This window comes from Pagrus major, chromosome 23 (assembly GCF_040436345.1).
Source record: "Pagrus major chromosome 23, Pma_NU_1.0".
NCBI lineage: Eukaryota > Metazoa > Chordata > Actinopteri > Spariformes > Sparidae > Pagrus > Pagrus major.
In genome coordinates this window covers 20,239,828-20,253,549 of record NC_133237.1, presented here as the reverse complement: position 1 = coordinate 20,253,549, position 13,722 = coordinate 20,239,828, and the positions used below count along the sequence as shown (strand labels likewise).

General features: G+C 43.5%; 1 protein-coding gene across 3 annotated transcripts in view; it reads left to right on the top strand.

Annotated features, from left to right (window-relative positions):
* The window catches only part of znf385c (zinc finger protein 385C), a 156,165-nt gene that overhangs the window by 135,060 nt on the left and 7,383 nt on the right, over positions 1-13,722 (top strand). For all 3 annotated transcript variants that reach the window (XM_073495235.1, XM_073495234.1, XM_073495236.1), the window contains 4 exons: positions 2,583-2,693; positions 6,036-6,261; positions 13,030-13,407; positions 13,507-13,694. In XM_073495235.1, coding sequence (XP_073351336.1) covers positions 2,583-2,693; positions 6,036-6,261; positions 13,030-13,407; positions 13,507-13,694 — 903 coding nt within the window. The remainder of the gene's footprint in view (positions 1-2,582; positions 2,694-6,035; positions 6,262-13,029; positions 13,408-13,506; positions 13,695-13,722) is intronic.

Here is a 13,722-nt window from a genome sequence, read left to right as displayed (position 1 = left end):
CGGCTAGCTGAGCTAACTAGCTAATGGCAGCTGTTAACAGAGGAGTTTTTTTTGGAGTATGAATTCAAGAGGTGGCCATTTATTACATATTGCACCTTTTAAGGTCTGGATTTTTGGTAGTGTTGAGAGCAGGAACGGCCATTATCATTATTTAAGCCTGCGATGTGTTAAGAGTGAATGTTGGTAATCACCCACAGAAAGACGATAACACAGAAGTACTCCGCTGCACGATCAAGTGACATTAAAACCAGCAGCAAACAGTTGAGTCACTCAGACTTTCATCAGTGCTTACAGAGTCATGGTTCAGGTGACTTAAATATCGCACAGGTGAAATCACTGAGCCATCGGTGTGATTGCCAGCGCAGCACAAACACTGAACAATACTGAGGGCTATTATATGACTAAAACTAAATAATGTTGTTAGATATTAAAGTGAATGCAGTCATGCTCCTCATTGTCATAATTAGAAAGCGTAAAAAAAGATAAAGCAGCGAAAAATAAATGAATAAACAAATAAATAATTTATCACAATTACCAATGATAATTGGTACGACACAAATGAGAATTGGTGTAGTGTGAAAAGTAAGCGAGGTAAAAATGTCATTACAGCATCAACAGGTGCAACTAAAGAATGAGGAAGATGTCGATCAATCACATTGTGTTCACACCGCCGCTGTCCTGAGAAGAGGTCTAATTAGGCAGATAAGTGGAAGCACCTGTGAGTGGACCATGGGTGTTACATTGATAACTGTGTGTGTGCAAAGAATTGACGTTCTCAACAACTGATTTCAGAGCAGATTGAAAGTGAAAAATATCGTCTATTGTAATGACAGCAGAACACATCATTTTCCAAATTGTTCAATAACAGCACTGGCTTGAAATTCGTTGCGGTAAAAAGTGAAATCATTTTTGAAAAAGATGCTCTGGATAGAAAAAGCTTTGACAAAGGGTTAGGGAGCCATCATCTGTTGAGTAAAGAAAGAACGTGAGTGTTTGAAGGCCATCTTTCTTTTGGCGGAGTCGATGTATAAACTGGCTTATGTGAATAACCACAAAGATATGTCTTTTTAAAACTGAAGAATTAGTTGGCGTGTAGTGTAGTTTGGTGAATAGTATGAAGTAGGCCACTCCTCTTACTTCCTGTTTAATGGGTCATAAAAGGCAACTCAAAGCGCCTCTTTATGCACCTTTGCGTTTTACCTTTTATGAAAAGAAGCAATATGACATACGGCCAATGGTCAAGTTACTCGATGCGTGGAGGCAAAACGACTATTGATGTCAGAGAAGTCAGTCACACACTGTGTTTGAAGAGAGGTGTTGAGATATTCTGCTCACATAACAGGGTCATGCAAACCTCATGCTATTTCACTGAGTGAAGTTTTCATTTGTTACAGATTTGTGCCGTGAACCTGCTCAACTAACGCAGATACGCACCACACTTGCCAACCTTGAGACCTCCAACCCAGGGAGGATTTTTAAAATCTATTCTCAAATTTTTGTTTTTCCAGACTTTGCTGCAAACTTTCCTGCATTCTGGTGAATTTTGAAGAAGGATATGATTTAAATAACAAAAAAAAAGCACACTAACAGCATTTTTATGCCTCCATGCCAACGATTCCAGCCAAGGCATTATGTTTTCAGGTTGCCTGTCTGTCGTGTCCGTTAGTCCCATTATTGTGAACGCATCGAGGGAATTTCTTCAAATTTGGTTCACATGTCCAGTACGACTCAAGGATGCACTGATTAGATATTGGCAGCCAAAGGTCAAAGGTTAAGGCCATTGTGACCTCACAAGACACATTTTTTGTCAGAACTCAAGAATATTCATACAATGATTATGATAAAATGTGACACACAAATGTCTAATAGGATAAAATGAAGAAGTTATGACATTTGATATCCAAAAAGTCAAAGGTCAACTTCACTGTGACATCATCATATTCTGCAAAACATGCTCAGGCCATTATTCAACGCCAGGTCTGGATCAGCAACTTGACTGGTGTGTGGAGGCATACAACTGTGATGTTAATTTAACTTCCCTGAATCTTTGGCATAAACAAACATTGATCAGTTTACAGTGATTCATTATCATTCATTAATTTTTTTTGCCCCTGCCCCTTCGAGAGCCTGTGCATGCCCCTGTGTTTGTCAGCCTTTTGATGTGATTGACGTTGGTACGACCCCCGTGATCAACGGGAAAAACAACGCTCCAGATTTTTCTGACATGCATGGCACATTTCTTTAAAACTTTCCGTAAGAAACAAGAATTAAGAGAAGAGGTCTAATTAGGCAGATAAGTGGAAGCACCTGTGAGTGGACCATGGGTGTTACATTGAAATTACTGAAATTATTTCCCTGTTACATCCTGTGGCTACTGGAGATACATGAACGTGGTGCCCCGCTGTCTTCTATTGTATTAGAGGATTCTTTATAGAAAATGGCCACACTGAAAATTGAATCTTGGCGAGCTCACCTCGCCTCTGAGGTGAAGTTGTTCTGCTGCACAAAAATCTCTCATTTGGGAAAATAAAATCTTATAGGGCTAATGTTGTTTGTACTGGTCTCTGTTCTCTGTCTCTCAGATGGACCCTGTCCAGAAGGCAGTGATCAACCACACATTCGGTGTCCCTCAGCCCCTCAAGAAGAAACAGATTATCTCCTGCAACATTTGCCACCTGCGCTTTAACTCAACGGTAAGAAATGTTCCGGTGGTTTTATGTCTCGGTGTTTATGAGAAAGATAAAGAGGTTGTGAGACTTAAGAGAGAGAAAGCGACGACTTGCCAGACTGTGTAATTTAGAACATAAAAGCAATCTATAGCAAAATGTGAGTCTAGCCTCGGAAAACAACATCTCTTTGTTTTGTGCTTCTGCTATCTTCTTGAATGTTGTTTTTTAAAAATGTGTCTGTTCCTCAATTACCTCAGCTCTTATCATCCCCACTCACTCAATATGTTTGTGCATACTGTATGTGTGTGTGCACCTGTGGGTGTGTGTGTGTGTGTGTGTGAATAAGCAAATGTGTGTTTCTTTGTGTGCATATACAAGACAAAAATAAATGGATCGCCTTTTTGCAGATTAATGCACCTTTTAAATCGAAAGTTGGTATTCTTTTTCTAGTTATGCGTGTTTAAAAGTATGTTTGGTTTCAGTGAAGTCTGTGTGTGTGTGTGTGTTTGTGTGTGTGTGTGTATCTGTCTGTCTGTCTTGGTATGAGGGATTAGACAGCAGGGAGAGCTGCTGTTTATCAGCAAAGAGCAGAAACAATCAGCAGCCCCAGCGGGAAGCAGCACCCCCAGCTCCTCGTTCCATTTCTCCCATCCTTGCCACCTCTAGCTCACGCACACATGCATACACATGCATACTGTACACATGCACACCAGCGTGCATATGCACATGCACGCACACACAAGCAAACATCCCATGACATTTCATGCATATTCACAAAAACAAACAGATAATAGTCCGGGAAGCCTTCAGACAACTCATGTCTGGGCACAGTAAAATACACACACACTCAGGCACACACACTTTTTTTTTGGACCCTGTCTTCAAAGCAGGGCTGAGGCACAGGAGACAAGGAGCTGAGGGGGAGAGGAGACTCAGACGTGCTCTTCACACACTAGAGCAAATCCCATTCCCTGAGTCTGCACACCGACTTAAAGAGGAGTGTCAGGTCTGACTGTCGCTTTATCTGTCTCTCTGAGAGTGTGAGTACTTTCCTAACACTCCTGTGCAACCTCCTCAGAGTTTGCTCAGATATTATACCAAGTTATCATTGTGAATAATGCTCAAAGGGAACTGACTGAACTGTCTCTGCTGCTCAGTATAGCACAAATTGACCCCAAAGAGCACCTGAACACCAGCTGAAAATCTTGTTTTTGTTCAACTCCAGTGATTCAGATTCTCACCCTAGCTGCAGTGATGTAGAGGTGTACTCTGGGGTGTGACACTGCACTGTGACATCAATGTTGGGTGTGGTTGCAGGTGCAAAATATTGAGGGTAAGAAATAGTGGACCGAGCCATGAGCTTCGGAAATGGCAGTGTGAAGCTCAAAGTGTGTGACACCATTTTTGGCAGTGCCTGACTCCGTCTTACTCCTTCATTTTTACTGACTTGAGGGGAAACCTATGGTTCTGTGCACTTCTACAATCAAAATAGGCAGAACAGTGATTGTTTAATTAAGCAAACCAACACACTACATCCACTTCATCTTTATGTCTTTGTTACTTTTTTGGCTACAAGCAACTCATTACTGGGAGAGAGGATCAGAGCCATTTCACAGCCATGTTCCACACCCACTAAACATATGCCCATGCACCAGATATAGCCTGATGTTTACTTTTAGCCGTAACGTTGCTTAATCACAGGACATCAAGTATCCCTTAGAAGAGAACTGTACCCTGCTGGCCGTGGTGCTGATGTGAAAACCAAAGCTCATTTCACACCTTGTCCTTCTGCCTCCTCTGAGACACAGTTGGACAGTGAGACCGGTGGTGGTGGTGGTGGCGAAGGCGCTGCCTGAATTTGTCACATCACACTAATCTCTGAAGCCTTTTCACGGTAGATCCGTCACACGGTGCACCGAAGTATTAGAGTTGTTTTACAGATGCTTTGACAGCCACATTAGTTATAGGCCTCCTCTATATTGCACCATTAGGCTCGCTAATGTGAAGTGTGTATGTTTAATACCATCCCTAGACTGCCGGTGTTTACGCAACCTTATTTATTGCTTACTGGACTTAATGTATCGTTGATGCTCAGGTAATCAGAGAAATCCACATTTTGCTCCTAATGAAAAAGCGTTTTTGATTCTGCATTTGTATTTATTCCTCACTCAGGAGTCTTCAAAGCGAAGTCCACTTTCTATTTACTCGACTTGTTTGGTGCCGGAGGATTTGCATGATTTATTTCACGAGGAATTAAAACTGGATAAGAGCATGAAATGAAGCACTGCAGTCCTTGAGAAACATCTTACCTTGCACCGCTTGTCAAAACATACACCATTTAGAAAAAAAAAGACTTAATCCTTCATCCATCTCTTAAGTACTGTGGGGATGAAAATATCCCTATTAAAGCCGTTTCCCACCAGTGCGATGCAAACCTGTAGTGCAGCAATACGGAAAATCTGGGGCCTGGGGAGTGTTGGTGTTTACGCCGCTAGCGCAGGAGCTTTGGACCAGGATGAGCCAGGGCTAGCTGGTTAGCATGCTAACTTCTGTAGACATCTCTGCAACAGAACAGTCATCATAACGTCAAAACAGTTATTTCTTCACATTCTGTTGATCATTTTAGTAAAATTTTGAATGTTTTAAACTAAAATCCCATACACATCCTCATTTAGCCCTTATTCTACTGAATGGTGTATATGTATGGTACTTTTTCCATAATGTATCGGAGCTCTAGTTCTGCTCCTACCCTCCTTTCCAGGCCAGGAGCTGATGAGAGCTGATCCCCAGAGGTTGTTTTCACTGTTAATGAGTGATCTCTCTATTGATTTCTCTGATATTCTTATGTACCCCCGCTTGCTCCGACAACAGAGGCTTTGTTCTCGGATTGAACAGGGGCCGTGAGAATGATGAGAATGTGAAGGTAAATCCACCCGGAAGGAAATTTGTGTGAACGTGTTTACTGCCCCCTCGCAATCAGTAAGAATGTGTCTGAGTTGTGAGTGTGGGTTTGTGTGCTCGTGAGTGCGCAGATGTGTGTGACATTAGTATGTATTGCAACGTGTCTAGGACTTGCAGAGGCTGACTCTCACAGTGCACATTAATAGGGTAGTTGTGGAGATGGGATCCTCTCTCTTGTTGCATATTACACATGCAATTATACCTCTGGCCTCCCAATGTGCCATCGCTGTTATCAGGTGGAAACAGACTCTCCTCCATGCAGCCTGTGCATGCCCGCGAGAGAGCAAATAGTCAGGCGTGAATTTTAACATTTATTGCACGTGGGCTCCAGTCTCTCCAGCTGATAACGCATCGAGTCAAACACTTTCCCTTTCCAACCTGTTTTTTTCTCTCATTCTCCTGCAGAACCAAGCGGAGGCGCACTACAAGGGCCACAAGCACGCCCGGAAGCTCAAAGCCATGGAGGCCCAGAAGAACCGGCAGCGACGAGCCGGGGAGGCCTCGTCCACGGGAAGGGAGAGGGACCGAGACAGAGATCGTGATCGTGAACGAGATCGGGACCGGAGCAAGACGTCCACATCTGAGGCAGCTCTTCCCGCGCTCATGGATACAAACTTAGTGGAGGGAACAAGTATGTTAACAGACAGAGAGAGGAAAAGCTCTATCATACTTTGGTTCCCCCTTCTGCTCCATTTCGTCCTTCTAAACCCTCTCCACCACTCCTCTTCTCACAGCTGCCATCATCCTCCTCCATATCATCTCTCTTATCCCTTTCCCTCTGCTCTGCTGTGATACACTCTGAGATTACATCTCCTGTACACCTTATCCTTCACCATCTCGCCCTCCTATCCCCTCTGTGTTTCTGTGCATTGAAACCGCAGCAATTTAAACCCACTCTACCCCCCCAAACATACCTCTTTGCCCGGGCTCTCTGTCCCTGTGCTTTCTGATAGATGGAGGGCTCTGAAGCAGTGGGATTGTGGGATGTCTGTGAGCAAGAGATGTTGTGTAAATAAAGGGGCCGGCTGAGAAAGATCGTAGGCACACTGGGATCGTTTTTCACCTCCTTTGCCTCTTAATATCCAGTGTTTGACCTCCCCTTCACTTCCTCGCTCGCTCAGATCTATCTCGGTAAGATAGAGAGGGTAGTTGTAGAACCAGAATTGGTGTATTTGTGCGGCATGGAAAGAACAACACAGTGCTGGGTGAGTTGAGAGGGAGCAAAATAGTGGCGAGAGTTTCATTCGAGGGGCAGTCAAAGGCACTGATCTTGTTTTACAAAGAGTTAAAATGTTTTTGCATTGGTGGTATAAATATAGACATTTTAACTCTTTATAAGAGTGCGTTGGTTTTCTTTCAGCACAATATGGATGTTGACTTTTCCACATGACACGGCTGCAGCTTCGGCTCAGAGAGCATAAATTGTTCCAGTGGCACTTTGACTGCAGAGTGAGCCCATTACCTTCTCGTGTTGCACTCGTCTGGGTCCACGCTTTTCATTTATACATCCAAGGTGATGGTGGTGGAGCAGCGGTAGAGCCGTTTTCCCCTCTCTCACCGCTCTACCTTCCTCCTTCATCTTCTCCCCCGCCCCCGGAGAAGATCGCTATCTGAGCAGAATTTCAAAATGCGCTTGGATGCTCAATGGAATATTAGAGAAGAGATATGAAGGTACTGAGAGAAGAGGGAGACAGTTTGTACTCCTCGTAGACATGCTCCCGTGCACGTGGATACACACAGACATCCGCATTTCGGTTTTTTGCCTTGAGCACTAAGAGTCTCCTTCAGAAAGGAGAAAGTGGACAAAAGACTGGGAGCCTGATAACGCTCTCATCAAATCTCATTTTAATATTCCGCTGTTGCAAAGGAGAGCTCTGAAAGAGGGAAGCAGCAGTGGGGACGAAACAAGATGATGAGTGGAAAATGAGAGATAAGATGAAATGAATGAAGGAGACAGAGAGAGAGAGAGACAGGGAGAATAGGCACGGAGGGAAGGGGGGTCAGTGGAGAGAGAAAGTAGATAAGTCAGAGCTAGTTTTTATGCTGTGAATAATTTTACAGTTCCAGGGCAATTTTGTGAGGAGGAACACTCTTTTAATAAGCCCAATTGTGTGATTGGCCTAATGTGAAATTGAAATGCAGCAGTGCGAGCCAGTGGTGGCATGCACCACAATGCCAACCTGTAATGGAATAGCGCTCCAAATTAACACTCTATGAAATGAGTTATGTCTGCCATGAAACTGGAGGCTGGTGGGGAGCTGTCTGAGGGTAATGCCCACATTGTCTGCCATCAGGAACCAATAACACACCTGTCGGCTGCTACTCTAAGCAGTCAGTCTGGCTCAGAATAAACGGACTCCCAGCCCACAAGGTCAGTCTCCTCAGCTCTGTTAAAATAATGCACGTTTAGACGCAGGAGGCCACAGCCATTTATATACCACCTTTTGACTTTCAGTGGCTGGATGGCGTTCAAAGTGCACTTTTTCCGAGGTAAACAAGAACAAACGATGAGTTACAAAATTGCTTTCCAAGTGTATTTCGGCAAGTGCCACAGTGGACCGGACCAGTTAATTAAATTTAGGTTTTGTCACAACATAGATAAAGTGTTCAAACCAGAGAAATCCACAAGTTTGCTCAAGGTAACCAAGCGTTTTATTGGTTAGCCAGTCGCTTTCTTTTGGGATGGGGATGTCGGGGAATGAGACTCAACTTAACAGGAATAAAACATTACCTCACCTTTGAACATTTGTGCCTGAGTCACATTAGAGATATTTTCATCAGCAGTGGTGGTTGTATTCACCACAAGCGAAGTAATCATTTGTGTGCATTCGGGTTGCTCACGCAGTGTTTATCCGCTCCAAACAGCCTGATAACCTCACTGTCCATTAGCCATAAGCTAACATTAGCAAGCAACGGCATAAACCAATCCAGCACTCACGAGAGACTCTGGTTCTCTCTCTTCTTTTCCCTTCTCCTCTCTGTAATGTTGCGTTCATGAAGTAAAGCACATTTTACCCCCTCCAGCTCCAGTCGGCAGTCATCATAACAGAACATAAACACCCGACAATGGAGGTCACCTCTGCAGATCTCTTCTGCAGTTAGGTTGATAAATAGGATTGAAGACAAATCCAGTTTGTTTTTTTTCCCATGAGGTAAAAAGTAACCTCTGAGCTCTCCTCCTGTCTATAAATGGTTCCAGATCAGAGCAGAGTCCGATTTGACTCTGGGTGTTTATTCCTCCAGAAGGTCCGGCTCTGCACCTGACTTTCTATCCAGCTCTCGGAAAACACTATTCAAATGTCATTTTGATAGAGAGCCCCCCTAGCAATACGGGGGGCAGGGCCAGATCTAAATGTGGGACCTTAAACTGCCAACACAACCTCTACACCAATGGGAATGTCCAACAGATTGTCAGTTAAACTATATTTAGACTGTTCTCCACAGAGACATATGAGAATCAGTCATTTCGGCAAATATCTACAAACAACATATGTTTGTGTTCATGCCGCAAAGCCCTCTGGAAACCTTATGACCCTCGTCCTTCAGGAGTCCACAGAGAGAGAGGAAGTTGGGGTGGATGGATCATGGCCCATAAAATGTCATATTCTTCCCGTTTCCCACTGACTGTCGCCATTTTAACAATGAACACAATTGTTCACCTCACGATAATGAGGCAGTAATTTTAGCACAAACCCCGATGCTTCCTAACCTGACTCGCCAGATGGTTTGTTACACAGCACAATTGGAGAAGTCATCCTTAGAAAGTGTTAAAGGGAAGAAACTCTCAAAGAGTACTTGGCAGGGGATTGGACGAACCATCTGTCCATCACAGGCTACATTCAACCAATCGCATCGACAATAGGAGAGCGCTACCAGCAGTGGAGCCAGTTGGCAAATCAAACTCTCGGCAATGCCAGTTGGGAGAATGAAAACATGTTTTCCATTGAGGAAAAACTTCAGTGCAGTTCCTCATAGGATGCTGATTGGTCCAAACCACTGTGATTTGGCCACAAGCGCATATATTCAAGCCTGGCAAGATGGATTTGCGAGAGCACATGATCACGTAATGTTGTGAATCCAGATGATTCCACAATTTTGGATCTAAACCTAACCAAACTTTAGCCATAGCAGTGTAACTTCAGTACGTGATTTTGCTTTTTGATCCTAAATTCTGTCACATTACAGTAAAACTTTCCAACGTGTCTCAAGACCATACCTTACTTTAGTATTCGTATTCATTCAAGGTACCACAACAATTTGTAAGTACAGGAGGGAGTCGGGGGGAGAGCAGAGACGACGTTTTCAATCTTACAAAGGGACTAATCGATGCTTATAAACCATGTCCCAGACTTACAAAGGAGGGAGTGAGCACACAGTGAGTGAGTGAGTTAGAGAGCAGCAGGCAGGTGCCCAGAGACAGAGGGTCTGCATCAGTTGTGACAAGCATCAATCAAACCTCAGCTTTGATTGACTCCACTCTTTGCTGGGACTCTGGCTGTCACCACAGTAATGATGATTTAAAGCAAAGACTTTTCCTCCGGGGAATGTGTTTATGTTCTGAGGCTGCCGTGGATCACAGCTCACCTGCTACACCGAGCGCTCTGTGTCTGTATGTGTATGCAAGCATGTGCATAATGAGCCCAGTATTCATATTCATCTGCTGTTAAGCTGTGATTAAAGTTCTCAGCCGATCAATCGGCTGAATTGAGATCTCTTCAGATGTGTTTACACTCCAAAAGCCTGTCACATTTGATTTGACTGTTTAAGTGTGGATTAAATTCTTTTCATGTTAAAGAAAACTGACGATTGCCAACATAACATTGATCCGAATATCTATAATCTGCTGCTGTGTTGTTCTTGTCCACAGAGGCCCTGCTGGTGCTGCCAATACGCTGGCCTTTGGTGTGACAGTTTGCCAATGTTGGTGGCAGTTTCTCTCATTATGTAGATGGTCAGAGAGCAAGTGGGTGACGAGGAGACAGAGAGATACTTTTTAGTGAAAAGGACAGACGGGACTTTTATCAGAAATTTATTTTTATCAGTTTTGCAGGACTTTTGATCCCAGTCTGCAGCAAAAAAAAAAAAAAAGTAAAAAAACAGATCTTTTCTCCGCTTCCCATCAGGGCTGCAACTACGATTATTTACTTAATCAATCTGCGGGTTATTTTTATCAAGCAATTATTTTTCAGTCTGTAAAAATGCCTGAACTGCCACCCACCATCACCAATTTCTCAGAGGTGTCGTCTTAAAATCGATAGTTTTGTTCAAACAACAATTAAAAACCAAATGATTAAATTTACAATAATATTAAAGAGAAAAAAGCAGCAAATCCTCGCATCTTGGAAGCCAGAACCTATGGAAGCACATTTCTGCCAGGAAAGGAAACAATTACATGAAAAGTTAGTCATAATAAAAATAAAAACAAATACTCAAATCAGACATTATAATCTGTTTAAAATGTATAGTTATAATCAGACATTAAGTCAGAAGTAGATATTTTTATCATGACTAACTTATCATGTCTTTTTCTTTTACTTGCAAAAATGGGCTTCCATAATAACCAGTGGACACCAGTTTGAAGTTGTAGCTTGATAAATGACTAAAATGATTATTAACATTGACTGCTTGATTAATGGATTCATCTTTCAATATAAAAGCAAAAGATTCACTGGTTATTTTTCCTTTGTGGCTGCCTTTTAAAGTTTAAAGGGGCTCTGTTGAACCTTTTTTATTGTGCTGGAAGCCGGTCATTAGTTCATGTTAGCCGAAACCATTTCTAAATCAGCATTAGCTACTGTTGCTCTCTGTTAGCGGAGAGGGGCACTGAGGTTGCAGAAAAATCCAACACAAGTTCTTCACAAAGAAATCCACAGTCCAGCAAAATAAAGCAACTTAAAGAAATCGTCCAAAGGCTTGCAAAGGCAACCAAAAGAGATGGGTTACTTCTAATTTTTCATATCAGGTTCAAAAAGTCATTATTACATGTAAATTTATCTAACTCGTTACCCCTTTAAGCCTTTTTAAAAATGAGAGATACCTTATGTCAGTGGAGAAATGAGTCTTGGCTGGATGAGGTCCTTCATGATGTGAGTCTTTGGATTTTAGAGGGCTTTGATTCCCAGCAGCACTCCATGTTTCCTCTGTAAGGTTCCTGCTAAATCCATTGATCAGTATCACTCCCCTCCAGAGGCTTCTCAGGTGGCCCCGTCTCTCACATAAGCTCGGGATCGTACCTACCCCCGCCCCCCCCCCCCCACAGAGGAGCTCAAATCCCTCTGGGGTCACTCTCATTACAGCGAGGCAGCTGCCTAATCTTGCTCCTATATAGGTTCTTTTTCTTTAGCGGGAATGGGAGAGGAAGACCCTTATCTCGAATGATGAATTTACTCTGAGACGTAAAAGGGAAAATCAATGGGGCACAGTTTCATTGTGGAGGGTTGTGTGCGTGTGTTGTGTGTGTGTGCACCAAATGAAATGGAGATATTCAGCGAGCGTAGCGCACGGTGCTCTGGGGTGAAGTGTGCGACTCCCCCGGGAGAACAAAGGGGTGAAGGGGAGACGTGTAATGGAACTCTAGTGACTTATCGGCCGGGCCCGGCAGTCAATGGGTTTGTTTATATTGACTGAGACTCCAGGTCCACTTGATATTTGAATAGTGAGGGAGAGCGAAGGAGAAGGAAGGAAGGGAGAAAGGAGGAAGGAGGCTGATGGCATTTAGTCGCCTAAACCAATGCTAATCTAGTCGGTTCCACATGGCTTTAAACAAAGGCAGATACTATATCAGAAAATGCCACAAAGCAAGCGGTTGAAAAGCACTCTTAAAGTGGGCTCAAATATTGCATTAAAAGAGAAATGGTTATTTGGAGATTGATTCAAGCGACTTTTTATTTGCACTCAAAAAGTTAATCAAAAGAGTGTTTTGTTTAAACATGCAAGCTGATTTTTCTCGCCGGCTCATTGATTTTTTCAGAAATGAAGCTTGGGATTATATTAACCGCAATGGAAAAAGCTTATAATCAGCAAGTTATTTTAAAAATGTTCTCAACTTCTCACTTAGTGTTTTAAAACTTCAATCAATGACTGAACAGAAAGCAATGATAAGGAAACGAAGGAGCCTTTGAACAACTCTGAGGCCTCTTACACGTGTCACGTATTCAGTATTTTACATGTGTAGAAATAAAATTGCAATTTTTCAAGTGTTATACATAAAACATACAGATAACTGCAGCAAGCAACTTTTTGCCTCTTTATAAAAAAAAATGTAAAACCCACACCCACAGTTAACAAGTAGCAGGTGAATATAGTGGAGTATTTAGCATCCAAACAGCCAGAGTTTTCCCGCAGGGCTTGGTAGCGACCAGTTTGCTGATGTTGTGTTTATTTCTACCTCTTTATGCAGCTCTTCAGTCTGATCTAGAGCAAACCAACCTGGAGGCGAAGCTGGAGGAGAGTCCCAGGAGCTCAGTTATGCTGACACCAGTATCCGAGGTTTCCTCAGTGGAGTTGGTCACCCTCTCCCCTCCTCAGATTTCACCTTCCTCACAGCTCTCAGAGACTGCCTCAGACACTAGCGCCCCCGAGGTCCCAGAGGCCGCCGACGCCGCCGAGGCCGCAGGCCCGACCACCGAGACGGGCAGCCATGCAGACGAGTCCAGCACAAATGGGGAACCACGTACAGATGATGAGAAGGACCCCAAGAAGAGCAAGGCTCACCTCCATTGTCCTGTCTGTAAAGTCACAGTCAACTCCGTCTCTCAACTGGAAGCACATAACAGTGGTACAAGACTTTTCTAGAAAGGAATTTGCACTAACTGATCTTTAGTTGTATTTGATTTGGACCACAACCAACATGCCACTTCACTTCTCTCTCCACCAGGTACAAAGCACAAACTGATGCTGGAGGGTCACAGCGTTCTGCCTCGACGCAGGGGGAAAGTAGTGGCAGCTCGCGCCGGCTGCAAGAGCAAGCGGCTGGGCAGCAAAGGCAGTGTCGGGGTGCCCAGCAAGAACTATCAGTGTGAAGTGTGTGAGATCTTTGTGAACTCTGAGACCCAGCTTAGCCAGGTAAGACACATTAATATTTCTGTTCTAT